The sequence below is a fragment of the Grammomys surdaster genome, unplaced genomic scaffold, assembly GCF_004785775.1.
Source record: "Grammomys surdaster isolate TR1022 unplaced genomic scaffold, NIH_TR_1.0 131, whole genome shotgun sequence".
Lineage (NCBI taxonomy): Eukaryota > Metazoa > Chordata > Mammalia > Rodentia > Muridae > Grammomys > Grammomys surdaster.
Genome location: NW_021604589.1, coordinates 5,615,304 through 5,636,619, shown reverse-complemented (window position 1 = coordinate 5,636,619; position 21,316 = coordinate 5,615,304). Strand labels below are relative to the sequence as shown.

Sequence of the window (21,316 nt, the reverse complement as noted above, 5' to 3'; positions counted from 1 at the left end):
CTAGACTTTCCCAGGAGCTTCACAGTTCCCGTGCTTTCTTGCAGAATAGGCTGGGGCCAGCATACTATTTGGAGGCAGGAGTAAAGTGGTAGATATTTCAGGCCACACAGGCCACTGCACATCTCTGCTTCTGCTGTGTATGGACACTAAATCAACCATGGACAAGAAATGGAATAACTCTGTCTCAATAAATCTTTATTTACAAAAATGTGTTGGGGACTAGATTCAGCATGCAGGCCATACTTTACTGCTCCCTGGGGTAGAAAACTTTCAGAGCTGGTTTAATTGTTTTCTCATTTAGAGAACAGGAGACTGAAACTAACTCTTTATCCATTAAAAACCCTTCCCAATTTAGAATATTACATGGGAACTGGAGAGATTGCTCAGTGGTTAAGGACATTGGCTGCTCTTCTAGAGGACTTGGCTTTTATTCCTAGCACATACACAGTGGCTCACAACTACCTGTAACTCCAGTTTCAGGCAATCTGATTCCCCCTTCTAGCTTCCTTGGGCACTAGGCATACAAAGGAAGCATAGCTCATATGTATGCAGACCACCTATATACATTTGAGAGAAAACAATCGTTATATGATCAATGAGCCCCTCTACCATTACAAGATGTAAAGCCTAAATAAATGTATCTCTTTCTGGTCATGGTAGACTCTAAAAAATAAAGTGAACAGTGTTGATTTTGATCTCTTCGTGTCCCTGTTCTTTCTGTAAGGATGTCATCTTAACCCTGCAAGAGAAGCTGTCTATCAAAGGCATTGAGCACTTCTCTCTTATGCTGGAGCAGAGAACTGAAGGGGCCGGCACCAAGCTGCTCTTGCTTCATGAACAGGAGACACTTACTCAGGTCTGTGATGTACCCCCCAAGAATGTTGCTGCTGCTGCTGCTGTTGCTGTTGGAAACAGAGTCTGTGGTGTCTCAGGATGCCCTTCCTCCACCCTGTAGCTGCTCTGTACCCTAGGGCTTCGCTGAAGGAAGCATTGCCTTTATAATGAATGCATTTGATGCCTCAAGAAGATGATCCCCCTTTTGCTAGTCTATCATAGATTGTCAGCTGATCTCCTAAATTTGTCACTCAAAGGCCAAGTAGATACTGGAATGTAGCTCTGCAGTGACATTTTCTGTTACTGCAATGGCTTCTTTGCCTGTTTTGATCTCTAGTCTCTTCAAAATCATTAAAACCACAATTGTTACTGAGAATATATAGAATAAGTCAAAGTCATCTTTGTTGTCGTTGGTTCCGGATACATACTCAAGGCTATTTTTGGAAGCCTGCAATCACTGCCTTATTCCTGCCCACTATGAATATGTGATCTACCTATGTGTCCCAATTCCTGGTTCCCAAGATTTCAGCCCATCTGTTCTCTGGGGAGACATGCCAACTGTTTGCTCCTGTATCTGACATACCACCTTCACTTGTCTTCAAAAAAAGCTGAGCATTTTGGTTGAGTCTTTAAGTATCCACAAAGTCTACTTGCATAGGAAAGTTCATTGAGAGATAGCCCTAAAAAGATGGAATGAGGGGACATGGGAGAACACTTGCAGCTGAAGCAGCAAGTTATCAACAGGAGAATAGAAGGATAAGAAGCAACTGTCATGCTAAAGGGCTTCTTATTTGATGCATACTTAAAAGCGAGTGTCTAGGGAAGGATGGCTCAGCAGTTAAGAACATAATCTGCTTTTCTAGAGGATCCAAGCCCCAGTACCCACATCAGGTGGTTCACAACTGCCTGGAACTCCAGATCCAGGTCATCTAACACCTCTGGCCTCTTCAGGCACCTGAGCTCACATGCATATGCATATTGAAAAATGAAAATAATTCTTTAAACAAAAATCAAGAACGACTGTTTCATACATCAGTTCCTTTGAATTGCCTGATTCCTTTGACAGAATCCAATAGGATGCAATGAATTAGAAACATTCTCATGCATTTTGATTTCTATTTCTGTATCCAAACTTGACCTATGATGTTAATCAAGTTTATATCTACACAGGGGTAATTAAAGTCACTTGCAAAAATACCACATGGCAAAATACTCTTAGAAATGGATGGCTTATTTTTATGTAATGTCATAGGGAGACAACCACATATATTCAGAGCCCCTTAAGTGAAAGCTCAGTGGGTGTCTAAGTTCCCCTAGAAGCAGAGCTTTAGCCAAAAACTTGAATGTGTGGAAATTCCATGGGAGATAATGAGAAAAGCTGGGACAGGGGTAGAAAATAGACATGGAGCAAATTGAGGGGTCAATAAAAATGACTCATCAAGCCAGTTCCCACCATGTGACTTGGAGCCCCAATCTACAAGAGAGTTCTGAGTAACAACTTAGAACACTTGTCAGTTGTACTTCACCTGGGTATGTTGAGCAAGCAGTTGGTCTGTCACTGGTGATGGGCTATACTGGAAGACTCTTTAAACTCCTAGTTTATCAAATGGTCTCAGGTACATGTAGTAAATAACCTTTAGCCTGTGGCAGTAAATGACACAGGGAGGTAGGCAGTCCACCTGTTCCTGAGTCTAATGAAAAGTTCCACAACTCTCTTTTTCTCTTTATAGTTCTGCTCAAACTTCTGCTGACTACATGGGCCTGTGGGAAACCATTATGGTAATTTAGGTGAACAAAGATTCAAAGTTCTTCCTGATCTTACATATCCAAAACTTAAGAAAATGGGTTAAATAGCCTGAAAGGAAGCAGTTACCTACTTTTGAATCATCCCATATAATGCAGCTGTTGCAGTCTCAGAATAGAATAAGAATCCATGTCATGTTGCTGTATGTGTATGAACTCTTGTCATTTCTCCTCTCCATGCTGCTTTCCCTTTCCTTTCCCAGCCTCCCTTTCAAACCTTCCTAGAATAAGTTCCTTTATATACAAACCCTTATCTCAGAGTCTGCTTCTAGGAACCCCAGTCTCACACAAAGGCAAATGTGAAGATTTTGTTGATGAAGAAAGAAAGGGAATTTTGATTCTGTGGCTTTCAGCCCTTTCTTAGCCAGCAATGATGGATTCTTAAATGATGTGTTTGCTCTTCCAGGTGACACAGAGGCCCAGCTCCCATAAGATGAGGTGTCTTTTCCGAATCAGTTTTGTTCCCAAGGATCCCATTGACCTGTTAAGAAGAGATCCAGTTGCGTTTGAGTATCTCTATGTTCAGGTAGGTAAAATTTTTGGATTGTTCTATATGAATGTGGAAGTACATGACTGACCTCTTACGTTTTTTTTCTTTCCATGTTCTCCTAAGCTCAATGAATCATAAAATAAGTAGGTTATGCTCTTTTCATTTTCACATTGGATTTTGAAATAATTTATTACTCCCATATAGGTTGCAAGAATAGTGGTTTATATCCTCCACCTAGTAGTTTCTCCCATGTACTTGATATTTAATGCAGGTCCTTGTCTTTTTCATCACAAAAATTTATATGTAAACATATTCTTTTTTCTACAACACATGAAAGCAAGTTGCCTGCATCATGTATTGTTTTTACTTCTAAATATAATATGTATTTTCCAATAACATGGACAATTTCTTATATAAACTCTGTCCAATTAACAAAATCAAGAAATGAGACACCAATAGGTATCCCTTATATTATCTTTCATCTACCTCCAAAATGATGCCTGTTGCCGCCAAATGTCATTTAGGCCATCTTTTTTTTTTTTTTTTCTGGAATACAATTCACTGTGGAACCTAATTTTGCCTGTAGTTTAGTTGCCTTGTCACTTTAGTGTCTTTAAGTCACTACCATTCCTTATACCCTTTCTGTGATTAAGACTAACCAGATATTTTACAGAAATACTCCATTTGGGTTTCTCTAGCATGTTGTCATGATTATGTTGAAGTTATGAACTTGCAAGGAATGATATAAGTGACTGTATTCTCCTCGGTATAGTATATGAGGAGCCAAAGGGTGTCAGTTTATCCCTTTCATTGTGATGCTAACTTTGACTCTTATGTGGGTTGTGTCCTTGTAAAAATTAATCACTTTTCTTTTATAATGAATAAGAAATTTGTGGCAAGTCACTTGTGACTTTTATCATCTTATATTTCATCAAGTTGTCACCCACTAATTTTTATTAATAGTTTTAATTGGCGATTCTTACTTGAATCTATTCTTGTCATACTGATTTAAAATGACATGTCTAATCCCATTATGTCTCTGTTTCTTGATCAGTTGGCACACTATATGAGTTGTCCCTTCTTCAAATGTTTATTCATTTATTTAAGTACCTAAATTTCTCTAAGACATTGTGATAATAATTACATTGGAATTAATAATTTTCAGAATTTTAAGATTCTAAAATGTGTGTGTGTGTGTGTGTTCTCTAGATGGTCTATCTTATCTTTTATTCTGGAATATAATTATTTCCAAAAATAAAACTTCCAGGGATGAGTATTTGGAATTATTTGTCCCAGAGGAAATCTATTGATATAGATAACATATGGATAAGTTTACATGATTCAATATTTAAGAGCTGTTCCTGTATTTTTGTGAATCTATCTTATTGTGCTCACTAAAATTTTCCAATGCAATTGGAATAAACGTTAACAATCTATTTATTGGAGCTGGAGAGGTAACTTAACCATTAAGAGTATTGGATGCTCTTCCAGAGCACTTGGAATTGATTCCTTCGTCTATGTGACCGCTAACAACCATCTGTAGCTCCAGATCCAAGGGTACTAATGACCTCTTCTGGCCTCTGTGGACACTGAATGCCTGTGGTACATTGATATACATGTAGGCAAAAGATCCATACACATAAAAATAAAATCTCAAAAAATAATCCATTTGTCTAATATATAGTACACAGTAATAGAAACACTCAAAGTATCTATAAACATGTGTTTTACATTGATATATACAAAAAAAGAAAAAATAAATATGAGCCAAAAGAAAGTAGATATAAGGTGAAAGAGAGACACAAACAAGATACATGTGGCAAATTAGGAATGTTGCTATCAAGTGGCAATAATCTCTAAAGATCAATAATGACATCAGAGAAAGAAGCAAAGCATGCTTACTACATTCTAGTACATAGGGATCCTCAGAAAAGAACTTAAGAGATCTCCCTATCTGTGTGGGTTTTGAACAAGATTTTTTTTTAGCTGAGGTGTGATTAATGTTTATGAAGATAGCCCTGCATCTCCAAGGTAAGTCCCAACCTGTTCAGTGTATACACCCTATTTATTAAAAAACATTTTATATGTATACTGCATTTTCCAACCTAAACAGTGAGACCACCATGTTTTGGGATTTCTTGGTGGTAAATTTAGGTCACATGCACCCCTTAATTGGGAACAGTAGGCCCTGTTACCCCAATAGGTCAGGAAACCACGGCAACTATGACTGAGTGAAACAAAGAGGGCAATCCTCAGCTGACCTGTTACTGCATCTTCTCTATATTCCTGCTGAGCATCACTGAGCTAGGTCACCTCAGCTAAGACCTTGTGCTACAATTATTAGCTAGTTAGCTGCCAATGAATAGCTCCAAGTACCTGTTAGTATAAAGCTGTAGACAGTGAACTACAGGTATGGGTTGTTTTCTATAATTACATTCTCATCTTGATAACAGGATGGTGCTTTAAAAGCATTCAGCTTCTGTTTAAACACCACAAGAAGTCCACTGCCTTTGTAAAGGGGAAAAAAAATCACAGGGCTGTGCTTGTCCTAGGGAAAGGAGACAAGGAGTCACTAAAGCCAATTGTGTAGTGTTTAAGGCGTGTTTGCTCAAATCAAATGCATGGAGAGTTTTCGAATTTGAAAGACATCTTTTCTACCAGGGGACTGGCCTCAAAATGGGACAACCTGTCTGGAGAGCTTGCCTGGGGACTAAAAGGAAAAGACTGATGATGTTTCTGTTTTCCTGCCTTGCCTTTCATGTAGGTGGTAGATTATCTACCTCCTAATGGAATAGGCAGTGGGAGAGATGCATAGCTATATACTGTGGGTGATGGAGACTAAAATCAAGCTACTATCATTTTATATATACCCCTCAGAGAATAGGATATGAACATTTTTTTTGCCTCAGACTCTACTTGGAAATGACTGTATCGCAGAACGTGTGGTGTGTCTAAAATAACACATCTGTCTACTAGAAGTCAACAGGTCTCCTGTGTGCCCCTGTTGATTTTAAAGTACTACAAAAATGCAATAAAATTGCCTTGAGAACAGAAGAGGAAGCAGAATCCATGCATAGCACTTTATAAAACCAAAATCAATTAAACTTAGCAGGCTCCTAATGAGGACAGTTACCATAGGCCAGATGAAGCATGAAGATGCAAACCGATTTCAGTAGTGATAATATGTATTCATCTCTGAGTCATTAATAGCCCATGAGGGCTTTTTCAAATTTTAGTATATAACTCTTGAGTCACCAAAATCTCAGCAAACATGTATCGTTTTCCTTTTAAATTTATATTAATTACAGATGAACTTTTTATAAGCCTACACTAGGTCCTGTTAGAGCCTCTACTTAGCAAATACGACTATTCACTTGTGTGAGACTGTATTTAAGTCATATATTTAAGAGTTATAAAATAATGATTACTCTCTCTCACACATATACATGCATACATATACTCATACATATGTAGTTCATATTGCACACTACCTCTCCAGGGTCACTCTTAACTAATTATATAATAATCAAGTGACTAATTGCCTTGCCAAAAGATTTACCCAGGATTCTGCTAAAATGCACATGTCTTAAGTTCTATTCCTGTGATGAAGCACCATGACCAAGGCAACTTTTATAAAGCATTTAATTGGGGTCTTGTTTATAGTTTCAAAGAGTTCATGCTATCTGGTGAGGAGTATGATGACAAGCAGACAGTCAGACTTTTTGTTGGAGCAGAAGCTGAAATTGAAAATGGCACGGGCTTTTGAAACTTCAAAGCCTATTCCCTAGTGACACACCTGCCAATACAGCCACACTTCCTAATCCTTCCCAAATAGTTCCACTGACTAAAAACCAAATATTCAAATAGATAAGCCTATGAGAGGCATTCTTATTCAAGCCAGCACAGCAAGGCACAACAGGAATGGGGGTGGGGGGAAGGGCTCTGGCCAGAGTTCTTAGGAAAATTAACAATAATGGCTCATATTTCTATAGCACATTCCATTTTATGAAATAATCACTTTAAGGCTATCATGGCAACCTTGCAAGTTAGTTAGCTCCCAAGTCAATGGTTTTTAAGAGTTCACCCATTTTTAGATAAGGAAAAAACTAACATGTTACAGCTAAGGTAATTGTATTAGTAACTGATAGAGCCTACCATTGTACCTGAGCTTTTATATCTTAATTCTATACAAAAGAAAAGGAAAGGAAAGGAAAGGAAAGGAAAGGAAAGGAAAGGAAAGGAAAGACCTTCTTGTTGTAAATCCTTATGCAGTAGTAGTCTTTTAAAAAGTTATTTGAAAAATGACTTCTCACAAAACAGATTCTGGGGCTGGGGAAATATCTCAACTCATAAAGAACATGAGGACATGAGCTTGATCCCCAGAGCCCACATTAACCAAAAGTAAGACCTAGCAGCACATGCTTGCAACCACAGTACCAGGGAACTAAAGACAGGCAGATCATGGAAGCCTGCTAGCCTAGCCTGGGAATTTACCAATCCTTGGAAAATTCCAGGCCAGTGAGAGATCCTGTCTAAATATATGTTGAGGAACAATATCCAAAGTTGTCCTTTGACCTACATAGACAGACCACACACATGCATGTGTACCAACAGAAAGCTCTAAAATTAAAGCAAGCGTCCCCTTTTTAGTTTGCTGGAAACTATGCGATGTTACAGTAGAGCAAGCATTACATTGCTGTCAGAGTTCCCTAGGCCACATTTTTGGGTATATATGCATGCACATCTTAAGAATGTGAGCAGACCCTACATTCTGGGTTGCTAGTCTCTTAGAGGACTGTTTAAAGCAATCTATGTAGTCTGTTAACACCTTGGAGTCATGATTGACTGCCTCAAGCACTCTGTCTGGTTGTTAAAACAAAAATAAACAAAACAACGTGGCAGCTTTAAATTGTTGACAGGGTGGGATGGAGGGTATGCCCCAAGCTTGCTAGGTCCTGCTTCTTGACATACACACTTCAAATATGAGCTGCTGGGTATTGCAGGAAGCTTTAAGATTTTTCAGGGAAACAAACATGAAAGACCCTACTAGGCGTAAGTTGGGAGAAGTAGACTGAGACATATCCATCTATTGTATATACATACATACATAAGATACAAAACATAAGACATACTAACTATGCAATGTTTAAACATTACATACAGAAGCCATGCAATGGTACCTGGACCTAAGTTCATAAAATCAGTATATGAAGTAATTACTGATGTGCTTTTCTTAAAAAAAAGGAAGCAAATAAATGCAGCATGGGTTTCCCTTTGATGTCTATGTGATACAAGGCAAAGAATACAATAAGGATGCTAGAAAAGGAATATGATTTTCTAGACCTAGAATCCAGGTTCCAGTATAAAAATCAGTCATCACATACAGAATCTGCTCACATGTTCTGCATGTTCCTTCTGCTCTCAGCTCCAAACTTTGCTCTTAACAAGAGAGAGGAATACAGTACTCAAGTGTAGTCTCTGTGGTCACATGGGACCTTAACATTTTATAGCACATGCTTAGCCACTTTGCTTGACAGTGATGTAGTCTGAGGATTTCACTAGGCTGGCCTTCATTATGATGGTTTGAATCTGAATGGCCCCTAGAGCCTCAGATGTTTGATTGCTTAGTCCCCAGTTGGTGGAACTGTTTGTGGAGGATTAGGAGGTTTGTCCCTGTTAGAGGTGCTATAACACTGAAAGTAACCTTTGAGCTTTCAAAAATTCCATATCATTCCCAGTTAGCTCCCTACCTCCCCCTTTTGAATAAGGGTGTGAGCTCTCAGCTATTGCTCTAGTGCCATGCCTACCCATCTGCTGCCATTCTCCCTACCATTAAGGTCATGCCCTCACCCTCTGAAACTGTAAAAGCCTCATAAGTTCATTCTTCTATAAGTTGCCTTGTTCATGATACTTAGAAAAGCCACAGAAAAGTTACAAGACATCCACCTACCCCAGCCTTACACATAGCTTGACCTACAGAGTATGACACTATACCTGGCCTACATTTTGGCCTTAGCCACAAATTCTGTGAGTTGAATAAACTAATTCCAAGAGATGAGAACTAACACCCACATGATTACATATTTAAAATGGGAGGGCTGCAGCCATTGAAAGGGATGGAAGGTTTTAATAGACACCCTTATAGCACTCACCAATGCCCTGTGATAAAGCATTTGCATGTCTCACATAATCCTCAAGCAGCTCTAGTGACATGGTACCTATGAGTCCTACTCATAAATAAATAGAGGGCAAGAGTTCAAATAAATGCTAATGTTTCAAACATAGTAGCTGATGGCAAAGCCAGGACTGCAACCGCCAGTACCGCAGAAAGGAAGTATAAGGATAACATACATTTTTAGAAGTGTGCTTATTGCCACCAAGTACCATTCCAGGGCTTCTCATTGTCAACTATTTTAGTCCTCACAACACTGTGTGGTTAAGAACCATCACTCCATTTTACAGAAAGGAAAATAGAGGCCCCATCAAGTTAGGGATTTGTATAAAAAGAATGAAGAAGATTAGAAGCCAGGATTCCAAGTCCAGCAGCAGCCTAGCTGCAAAACCCACATTCCTCCATCAGTGTTTTCCTGTTCAGTTGTAGCACCTGTGTTTGGCAATTCCATCCCTAAATTCCTAATTATTTTTTCAAAAAGCTAAATATTTAAATAACAGCTTGTCGATGACTGTTAAATGTTTTGTGTGGTCCCTATGTTTGTGCAATTAAATACTGACTCGGCTCCAAGCAGCACGGTGAAGATGTTTCCACATTTAGCCTCAGTGCCTTAGAAGTGAAGGTTGAAACACTGGGGGAATGGTTGTCACCTGTTCCTCTAAAGGCAGTGGAAGGCGGCTCATGCTCTGACCAACTGCGCCCTCTGCTGGTTTCTTTACAGAGTTGTAACGATGTCGTTCAGGAGCGATTTGGACCAGAGCTGAAATATGACATTGCCTTGCGGCTGGCCGCGTTACAAATGTACATTGCTACTGTCACCACCAAACAGACGCAGAAAATCTCCCTCAAATACATTGAGTAAGTGTTTACACTTGGTATCATGAGATGCTGTGGGGTTTTCTTTACTCATTTATATCTGTTTGCAGAATTCATCTTGTTCATAACAGACTATTTGTAAACTGGTGGCAAAATATACAAATATTTTGTCTTTTGTAATAGAAGAGATGCATTTCTCACTTTACTCACCTTTAGGAAATTATAGTCAAGATGAAAAGCATTTTTTAAATAATGTATAAGCCCCAGAATTATGGCTCACTCCTGCCATCACATTAACTTTAGTGATAAAACATACTGAGGCAGAAGGCTTGCCATGAGTACAAGAGCAGCCAGGACCATATAGCAAGATCTTGTCCCTAAAACACCAGGATAAGGAAACAAACAAATTACAGGCCGAGTGATACAGGCCTGTGAATCCAGCTACTCATGAGGCTGAGGAAGGAGAATCTGAAGTTCTAGGGTTACAGGGTGAGTTCAAGGCCAAGCTGAGCAACTTCTTGAGATCCCATCTCAGAATGAGGGAAAATGAAGATGAACACATTCAGTATACAGAAATTACCTAAAGATAAGTGGGTAAACTGTAAACTAAGGTACAAAATGATTAAGTTGCCCATTACTTTCCAAGGTCACATAACAGGGGCAGTGGTGGGGCATGGTTAAAACCCAAGCAGTGAGACTACTCATTTGCCTTAGTCTATGTGATAGGCTGAGTTGTTTTTGGAGCCTGGTTAGGCTTAGCCATCCCTAAAATATACACCAATCAAAGAGACAAGTAATGCAAAAAAGGAGAGAGGAGATTAATTTCATGAAGTAGAACTGAGAAGAGAAACAAGGAGCTACTGAGCTCCAAATCTGTCTTGAGGATCCTGACATAAAATATCTATTGAAATGGAGATTTAGGTTTAAATAGAGGGCCAGAGGTGTATGTAACCCAGCAGTCTAGGCAAGGTCTGGTCCTGCCCACCACTGACTCATCCTGTCTGTCAGATAAATTGTGGGGTCTGTGAAATTTCTTCTTAGGAGGCAAGTTCTTCCTCTGGATGGCATCAGGCTTCAGACTTTGCCTCTTCCTTCCAGCATGAAACTCTTGGAATAATTCCATTTCCTAGGGGTTCCTTTGTCTTAATAGCCAGGGAGCACAAAGGATGGGCACAAAGGTCTCCATGGAATCCCTCCTCTATTGCCTGGGTGGTTAGAGCAGCAGTTCTCAACCTGTGAGTCATGACGCCTATAAGGAGTCAATGACCCTTTCACTGGGGTTGCCTAAGACCACCAGAAAGCACAGATATTTACATTCGGGTTTATAACCATAGCAACATTACAGTTATGAACTAGCAACAAAAATAATTTTATAGTTGGGATGCACCGCAACATTAGGAGATGTATTAAAGTGCTACAGCATTAGGATGGTTGAGGAGCCATTTTTATAGAAGGACTTGTTCTGACGTGTCTGCACAGCAGCGTTCAAAGTAATGTCAAATGTTAGGCCTGGTGGCTCACACCTATACTCATCCAGTTGAGGGAATTTTAGGGGAATCACAAGTTTGAAGCCAGCCTAAGGTATATAATAAGACCTTGTAAATAAAAGGGGTGGAGTGATCTAGAAGAAGATTCCATAGTTAAAAGCATTTGTTGCTCTTGCATAGGACCTGCATTTAGTTCCTAGCACCCACATGGTGATTTACAACCACCTGTAACTCCAAGGTAAACTGGCACCCTCTTCTGGCATCTCTGAGCACCAGGCATGTGTGTGGTGCACATATAAAAATGCAGGCAAAACAGTCACACACATTAAATCTTAAAAGAAAAAAAAAAGAATGCCACAACTATAGTACCTTGGTATCTGTATGGGGAATAGGGGAGAAAGAAAACTGTGAGGTGGCTGGCAAAAATGTCATACAACTAAGTTGTCTCTGTGAATCACAACTTGTTTATAAACCATCAATGCCTTCTCTTGCTGAGTATGCTATTTTACCACCAGCATCTCTCTTTGGCCAAGAAAGATCGTCTTTTCTTAGAAAATGGATGGTTTGTATTACCTCTAGCTGATGAGTCTATTTAAGGGTCATCTTTTAAGAGGGAACGCTCAGTCTCTCAACAAGATATACACTAGCCTAAAGCAAACATCACTTACTTCATCCTAGCAGCTCTTCATGCTAACAAAACCAGGAACTGGTGTGTCAGAGCTTACGGCCAGATTGAAATCATACCTCCATGCCATTCTAAAATCCTTGGATTTCTCCTGATCTGTACTCAAAACATGGATGGATGAATATAATACCCACTTCTCAAAGGCACTTTCCCAGGAGCATTTGTAAAGTACCATGATGGTCCACTAACTAACGTAGGGACTGAGTTGGGAAAGACTAGAGCTCCAATTTGCTACCACCAATGTCACTGTTCTGTCAATTTCCAACTTTCCCATTGCCACCTAAATGATGAAAAGCCTTCCCATGTGATTCAATCACTTGAGTGGTCCATCTCTTTTCCCATGGCGTACACCTACTGACTGTAGTCTGAGAGACTGTCTGTTCACAAACAAGTCTCATCTTAGCTGGACACATTCACATGTACCTTCTCCTACTGTCTAAAGTTCTTAGGTGTGGATAAACCTGGCTGCCATTTGAAATAGTACCTATTCAACCTGAGAAAATACTCATACAACTAAAATGTATTTGGGTGCCTGGGAACACAGACTAGTCACTAAAGTGCTTGCTGTGTAAGCACGAAACCTAGAATTTAACCCTCAGAACCTGTGCTTATAAAGCTGGCCATGGCATGTGGCATATGTATATAATCCCAGCACTGGAGAGTCAGAGACAGGTAGATTCCAGGGACTCACTGACCCGCCAGCCTAGCTTAATCTGTGAGTTTTAGGCCAGTGGGAGACCCATCTTTAGAAAACTAGCACGACTTTCTGCCCCTACTGTCTGGCTACTTCTTGTCAAGTGGAACATTGTACACACCGTAACCTCTCAGTGATAACTAGCTTGACTAGGTAGTCTTGTAGTCTGCAACCATGTTGGCAGCAATCAATTCTTTTACCAAATATTATCGTATATAACATTTTCATCAGATAGTAGAAAACACTAATTTGTATAAATATAATCCTGACCATTGAAAAACTTGTGATCTGAATATAAAGATGAGGCATAAACATATGCTAGTAGAAGAACACATGTCCAAGAATATCTGGATAGCACTAATTAGGTTTTATGGGTTAGGTAAGGGGTAGGGAGACAGGGTGGGTAGGGAAGGTGGTGAATCTGAGAAATGAGGGTGTGAGTATTACTGTAATCAAGACATGTTGTTAAAAACTCTCAGAGAACATATTTAAAAAGACATAAAAATATGAAAACACTCATTTAAGATAATAATACAGGTCTGAGGTCACTTGGCCAGCATGAATGAAGCCCTAGGTTCCTGCACAAATACTGCCCTCCAAATATATGTGAAGTCTTGCAGTCTACAACAATGTTGGTAGCAATCAGTTCTTTTACCAAGTATTGATTGAACATTTTTGATAGATGGATGGATAGATAGATAGATAGATAGATAGATCATTTACATCACATAGTAAGTTGTACAGGTACCTTTTCAAATGACAGCCAATTTTCTCTGTATAAATTTATATGTGTATGTTATACATATATACAACATATATGTGTGTATGTTTGTATGTGTGTTTTACTTTATTTTGAAATCTTTTCTTTTTTATTCCTCTTTCATACAATGCATCCCTACCACAGTCTCTCCTCCTTTTCTCAGTCTGACACTGAACCTCCTCTCTTCCCTTGATCCACCACTCCTCCAATTCCCTTCAGAAAAGAGCAGGTCTACAAATGGTATCAACCAACCACAGAATAACAAGATGCAATAAGACTAGGCACAACCCCTCATATCAAGGTTGGACGAGGCAACCCAGTAAGAGGAAAGGGTCTTGAGTGCAGGGAAAAAGAATCAGAGATACCTCCATTGCCACTGTTAGGAGTCTCACAAACACTGGAAGCTATAAAATCATAACATATATGCAGAGGACCTAGTGCAGACCCATGCAGGCTCTATGATTGTCACCAGTCTCTGTGAGCCCTGCTTAGTTGATTCTGTGGACTGTGTTCTCATGGTGTCCTCAACTCCCATCTCCTGCAATTCTTTCTCCCCCTCTTCTGTGGCGTTTCCTGAGCTCCCCCTAATGTTTGAGTGTTGGTCTCTGGTATCTACTTCCATCAGCTGCAGGAAGAAGCCTCTCTGATGACAATTGGGCTAGGCACCAATCTACGAGTATAGCATTAGGACTCATTTCATTGACTTTTTTTTTTTTTTGGTCAGTTGTGTTTGGTTTTATCTTAGGTTTCTGAGCCCTAGAACTGCTGTGTGTGTATGTGTGTGCACATGTGTGTATGTATATGTGTATACACACATGTGTATATATGTGTGTTTTAAAGTCACAAGAAGCCCTAAAGCATGTACAACCAGTGAAGGCAATTAGTACAAGCTGAAAAGGTTAAAGAAAACATATTGGAAGTATTTGATTGTAGAATGTATTTAAGAGATTCAGAAATGGGTTGAACAAAATGTCTCTTTAATGTCCATTGTTAGTGTTCTTTCTATAGAGTGAAGAATATGTATGTTTACTTTTAAAACTGAACATATGTATCAATGATCCAACAGTATCTTTCCTGCATGTAAATTAAACTTTGCCTCCCTGTCCATTTGTTCTAACAAACAGCAGAATGTCATTTGGTTTTATATACGTCATCATCACAAGAACAAGGAATGAAAGATGTGCTTTCTGTTGCAGGAAAGAGTGGGGACTAGAGACTTTTCTTCCATCTGCTGTGCTGCAGAGCATGAAAGAGAAAAACATCAAGAAAGCACTCTCCCACCTTGTCAAAGCAAATCAAAACTTGGTACCACCGGGTAAAAAGGTATCCCTGTTACATCTTAATAGAATGTAGGGTGTTTTGTTTTGTTTTGTTTTGTTTTGTTTTGTTTTGTTTTGTTTTGTTTTGTTTAAGCAGAGAGGCTTGCATTCATTTAAGAAAATATTTAAAATTAGCCCATGAAGAACATACTTGGCACACTGTATTAACAGGAAAACTTCATACACTATTCTTCTATGTGTAAAAGGAACAAAAATACGAATCCTTCTGGAAATCTATTTATTTCTTACAAAGTGGAAACTACTTATCTGGGTCAGGAGGCATGGGGTAGTCACATGAGAGAATTTCTGAGACTTTTGCAGCTAGGGGTTCAAATCACAAGATAATTGTATATTTTCATCCTATGACTGGTTACTGCTCAAACCATCTTAAATGCAAAGCACCCAGTAAGGGGCCCTGCCCACCAGTTACTGTATTCATTATATTAGGATTATCTCCCAGGGAGCTGTTGACATTTGGTAAGAGATTGTTCTTTGCTGGACATTTTGGGATATGAAAAAGCACCCTTGATCTGTACTGGCCAGGTATCCATGTCACCCCTCTTCTAATTATTATTAAAAATGTGTCCACATATTGGCACGAATGCCCTAAGAAACAGAATTACCCCCATCACCACCATCACCACTTACAAGCATTGGATTAAATCCTACTTTGGAAAGAGAAAGAAAAGTTAGCCCTGTCACTCATCATTAGTGTTAAAATCTTTGTATTCATTTCTGTTTTTATTAAGTAAGAGAAACACAAAGACCATTTAAAAGTATTCTGTTGGTCAGAAAAAAAAGAAAGGTGTGGTTGAGAAGTAATAAAAGAGCAAAGATTCCAGTAAGTAAAAAGACAAGGAGTCTTAAATCTCTGAGCCTATAAAATGGGAAACAACCTGAGTACACATTGGAGCTGATATAGGCTGATGAAACTTGTCTGACCTCAATACAAATCACTGTCCATGTGGGTAGCTCTTTGGTCATGGTATCCTATTTTCTGTCATTTTTATAAGGCTTCACCCCATAAACGTTTTTTTTAAACATATAATCAAGTTCAGTACTCTCTTGGCCACATTTTCTTTCCCAGTTTCAATGGAAAATGTCCCCTATCACCTCACTGTGAGCACTCAGCTTCAGAAAAATAGGAAGATGCCATGGGTCAAGAGTTTTATAATTCCCAGTGCTGGGGAGATGGCTCAGATGGTAAACCACTTGCTACACAAGCAGGAAGACCTGAATTCAATCCCAGAACACATGTAATGATGCTGCATGGGCTAGCTAATATTGTAATCCCACTGCTGGAGAGATGGACACAGGCTCCCTGTTGTTGAGTGGGGCTCACTGGCCAGCCAGCCTGAGCCTACATTGTGAGCTTCAGGCCTATGAAATACCATCTCAAATAACGCAAATCTCTCAAGGAATAACATGTGATATTCATGCCACCCTCATATACATATACACACACAAACACACACATATGTATACAATAGATAAAATAATGAACTAATATTGGTGATTCTTTATTAAAAGACCAGGCTTGAAAAAAAATCAACTCAAACCACTTAACAGACATCAATTTTGGGCAGAGATAAAGGCAAGAGGATCAGAAGTTCAAGGTCATCCTCAGCTAAATAGGAAATTTGAAGATAGCCTAGGATGCATGAAACCATGTCTTAAAACATAAAAGCATCCTTGTTGTGTGCCATTATTTCCACAGTAGAAAGAGTCCCACCCAGTGGAGCCTACATTTGAGCTTTCTTTTCTCTCCTCAGCTCTCTGCACTCCAAGCTAAGGTCCACTATCTCAAGTTCCTCAGTGACCTGCGACTGTATGGGGGCCGTGTTTTCAAGGCAACATTAGTGGTAATTTCATTTTCTTTCTTTCTGTCTGGAGCCAGAGGCCTGCCAAATATCACAGCACAGGCTGTCTTCAAGGACTTGCCCTGGATAATAAACATAAAGTAGCTAGAAATCTGTCCTTGTTTTCAATACTAACCAACTTCACCACAGTTTGAAGATACCTTGAGAAATGTCCAATCTAGATAGCGTTGCTGTAGCAGCCCTGGGGAAAAAAATGGAATCAAAGGACTCTTAACAATGGTATCTTTTCAGTCACTGAGATAAAAGGGGGGAAAACCATTCTCACTTCTAAAACCTTTTGATGTATATAGATACATTGTATCATGATAACATTTGCTTTCTACGTTTTTCATAATTTATCAGCACCTCCATACACTCATATATGAGTCCACCTAATTGGATGATTTAACACAATGTAACCCAGAAAAACTTTCCAAAGAATATATCATGATCTTATGAAAATAGTCTCTCAGGCTGAGAGTTAGATGATGTTTCAGAAGTCCAGGCTTTGAACGTTCTGTCATTCTCTTTCCTCAGCAGGCAGAGAAGCGCTCAGAAGTGACTCTTCTGGTTGGTCCCCGGTATGGCATAAGCCATGTCATAAACACCAAAACCAATCTGGTGGCTCTTTTAGCTGACTTCAGCCACGTCAACAGGATTGAAATGTTTACTGAGGAGGAGAGCTTGGTGAGGGTAGAGTTGCATGTGCTGGACGTTAAGGTGAGCCTTTCAAATGTGGACCCATGGCACTGGCTTGAGCAGCTCATTTCTGATAGCCTTGATGGTACTCACCATGCACAAAAGACTTAATGTACGCAGGGCCTCAATGATGCCATACTGCAAAAAGTAAATAAATAATAAATCCATACAACTCCAGTTTAGATACTCTAGTCCTCATTAAACTGCTGTGTGATTTGGGACAGGTGGTTATATTTCTTTAGGCTCAAATTCTCCCATCTATGCACAAAAAAAGCAAGTTGTATCATTTCTCAATCCCTTCTGGCTGTAGAATACTGACTCATACAACACTAGGGAAATGTGTTCCCATCATAGTTTCTAGGCTGAGTTACCCACCTGGAGAGTCAGTGAGAGTCCCTCCAGCTTCTTAGAATTCTCATTTATTCTCTTCGGTTAAATTGGGATACCCAACCCCAACCCCAGGCCCACTCTAGCAGAGTTAGAGAAATGGATTCAGGAACACTGAGGTGATTATAAAGAGCCTCTTCAGAGCAAGTCAAAATGCACCAGCATGTTCTGCAGCAGGAACATGTTACCACAACACAGCATGGAAGCTCACATATGTCATCCATCCACATGGGATGTCATGGCCTTATCCCTGATGGTTCCAGTTGACTTCTTAGCCAGATATATGTGTTGCAAGATTCTTGGAATGCCTATCCTAGCTCATGGCCCAGGATGCTGGGAGAAAGCTACACATTGTAGGGAAAGGGCACAATGAATGTGAGCTGAATGTTGTCACTAGTAAAAGGAATAGTATGTCCCACACCAAAATGAGTGAGGCAACCATGCTGATGGTCTTATACCTAAACGAACTACTGGTGGGCTGGCATAGAGGCTGAGCAGAGATGTCAATTCAGGTAGAAAGGACAGTTCAGAGATTTTGAATAGGAAATGTTGTTCCAATGACCAGTGTCCTCCTCCTGAGAGTCAGAAGTAGATACTTGCTCCTTTACTGTCTTGGCCTCATTTGTTGTCATCTTTATTTCTGTGCCAACTTTCTGCCTCCTTTGCTTTTTATTTCAACAAAAACATATTCCCTCCAAGTCGATGAGAATGACTATGCCATCATCACTTCCTTCCACACACCAAGACATGGCCTCTCAGGAGTTCATTGTTTCCAGTTTGAGCAGTGTGTCTCTCTTCCCAGCTCTCAGCTCCAGCTTGCATTTGAGTAAACTGACAACTTTTTAGAAGCATCCTTTTCTCTGGTCTCTTTGGTGCTCCCCACCTGGTTATAGGAACATCTCAACTTGTGATTTCTTTCTCTTGAACACACATTTTTACCACAGATCTCACATTTCAAAAATGTATATGTGTGCATGTGTGTATGGAGGGGCTTTTGTAGACCAGAAGAGAGGATATTAGCTCTCCTGGAGCTGGAATTACAGACAGTTGTAAGCCACCCGATGAAGGTGCAGGAAACCAAGCAGTTTTGTTTATTGGTTATTTTATTTATTAACATTTCAAATGTTATCCCACTTCCCAGTTTCCCCTCTGCAAGTCTCCTATCCCATCCCCCTCCCACTGCCTCTATGAGGGTGCTCCCTCACCCAGCCACCCACTCTCACCTCAGTGCTCTAGCATTCCCCTATTCTGGAGCCTCAAGCCTCCACAAGATCAAGAGCTTCCCCTCCCTTTGAAGCCAGAGAAATCCATCCTCTGCAACCTATGTAGCTGGAGTCATGGGTCCCTCCATGTATATTCTTTGATTGGTTGGTGGTTTAGTCCCTGGGAGCTCTGAGTGATCTGGTTAGTTGATATTGTTGTTCTTCCTATGGGACTGCAATCCCCTTCAGCTCCTTCAGTCCTTTTCCTAACCCCTCCATTGGGGACCCAGTGTTCAGTCCAATGGTTGGCTGCGAGCATCTGCATCTGTATTGGTAGTTCCATCTAAAGGAAACCAAGTTCTTAACCAGAGCCATCTCTCTAGCCCCATGAATCTCAATTTTAATAATCCCAAGTATTTTGCATTGTGCAGTTGAATTTGGTAACTGAAATAACTTAGCCTTAACTATTATTCTTTAGACAATTAGCCATTTTAAAAGAAAACCAGTGTTTTATGGGGCTTGGTACTTGATCCATTCCAGAATGAGTTGGAAGGCAATTATAAATTCAGTCCATGAATTTCTATATGCACGGTGAACACATGTGGACTCTCTTATGGTCACCTTTCCTGCTGCAGAAAACTGGTGCATTCTTATTTGCTCTAAAGAAAACCTCAACCGTCGTTTCTAACACCCTTAATCTACTCCTCCCCTTCCTTCCTATTTGAAAATATAGCTTGAGCTGGGTCCTTTGCTTCTCTTTGAGCTCCTCTGATGGGTAGTGTCAGCTCCTCTGTGAAGGCAAAGGGCTTTGAAAATTGTGCCACCTGAGTGTTTTCTCAGTAAGGTACCTTATGTTATCTCTGAAGTTTTCCCCTCATTTATGTTTCTCTAGTGGAAGGTTTGCTCAGTATCTTCTTTTCCTTACAGTTCATAAGCACTTTAGGAAGGAAGACATTAATGAAAATTTCTTTCTTATGCATTTCTTTGTTGTGCAGCCCATTACACTCCTTATGGAGTCATCAGATGCCATGAACCTGGCCTGTCTGACAGCTGGCTACTACCGGTTGCTCGTGGACTCCAGGAGGTCAATATTCAACATGGCCAACAAGAAAAATGCAGGCACACAGGACACAGGTATTTTCTTTCTAAATTTATGATCCTCTTCCCACACACCCTTTGAGAACTTACCCAACAATAATAATCAGTGACAGAATTCAATAGTAAAGTGCTATACTTAAGGTTTCTGATTCCAATGGCTTGGGAGATGGGACAAAAGCATGGGGACCTGAGTTCCAAGGGTCAGAGTGCACATAACGCTAGACACATAATATGTGTCTGTATTTCCCATTTCACTACAATAAGAATGGCAGAGACAAAAGAATCCCTGTGAGCTCATGGGCCAGCTAGCCTGGTGTACACAACTCAACAATGAACAACAAAGAGATCCTGCCTGAATAACAGGAGAGGACAAGAACCAAAACCTTAGGTTCATCTTTAACCTCTACATGCATACCATGGCATATGCTTGCCTACACACACACACACACACACACACACACACACACACACAAATACACAGTGCTTGCCTACCAAATATGGGAGCCTTGGTTTAATCCCCATTACTACCAAGAAAAAAGAAAAGATAGGGTTGTATCTAAAAAAAAAACCTAACTTCCAAATATAACACAAAACCTTTATGTACTGGTGACATTGATTAACTATTAAAAATAAACATGCTGATTTACCCATTTCATCTGGAAAGTCACTTGGAAATGACAGGGGCTCATTTCCAAAGCAGTGGTTTTATTGCTGTGAAGTCTTGACAGCCTTTTCCTTTTCTTTCTTTTTTTTTTTCCCTTGGTGTTTGGTCCTCACCGAGTCATATATACTAAACAGAAACTCTCCTACTAACCTGCTGTCATGATCCTGTGGCTACATTTTTACTGCCTTGCTCTTAAAATGGTTGGAACCCTGAGAATTAAGCCCCCTGCTGTAGAGTTTTTCTTTCTTTAAAATCCTAGGCTAGAGCTTTGACATCTTTTAAACTCACTAAATTGTACTAATATGTATATGTATATGTATATGTATATGTATATGTATATGTATATG

At 39.8% G+C, this 21,316-nt stretch overlaps 1 protein-coding gene across 7 annotated transcripts in view; it reads left to right on the top strand.

Moving 5' to 3' along the window:
• Frmpd4 (FERM and PDZ domain containing 4) overlaps positions 1-21,316 on the top strand; it is a 992,697-nt gene that overhangs the window by 956,648 nt on the left and 14,733 nt on the right. For all 7 annotated transcript variants that reach the window (XM_028761843.1, XM_028761867.1, XM_028761861.1 and 4 more), the window contains 7 exons: positions 725-856; positions 3,044-3,163; positions 10,021-10,157; positions 14,938-15,064; positions 16,833-16,922; positions 17,457-17,639; positions 20,203-20,341. In XM_028761843.1, coding sequence (XP_028617676.1) covers positions 725-856; positions 3,044-3,163; positions 10,021-10,157; positions 14,938-15,064; positions 16,833-16,922; positions 17,457-17,639; positions 20,203-20,341 — 928 coding nt within the window. The remainder of the gene's footprint in view (positions 1-724; positions 857-3,043; positions 3,164-10,020; positions 10,158-14,937; positions 15,065-16,832; positions 16,923-17,456; positions 17,640-20,202; positions 20,342-21,316) is intronic.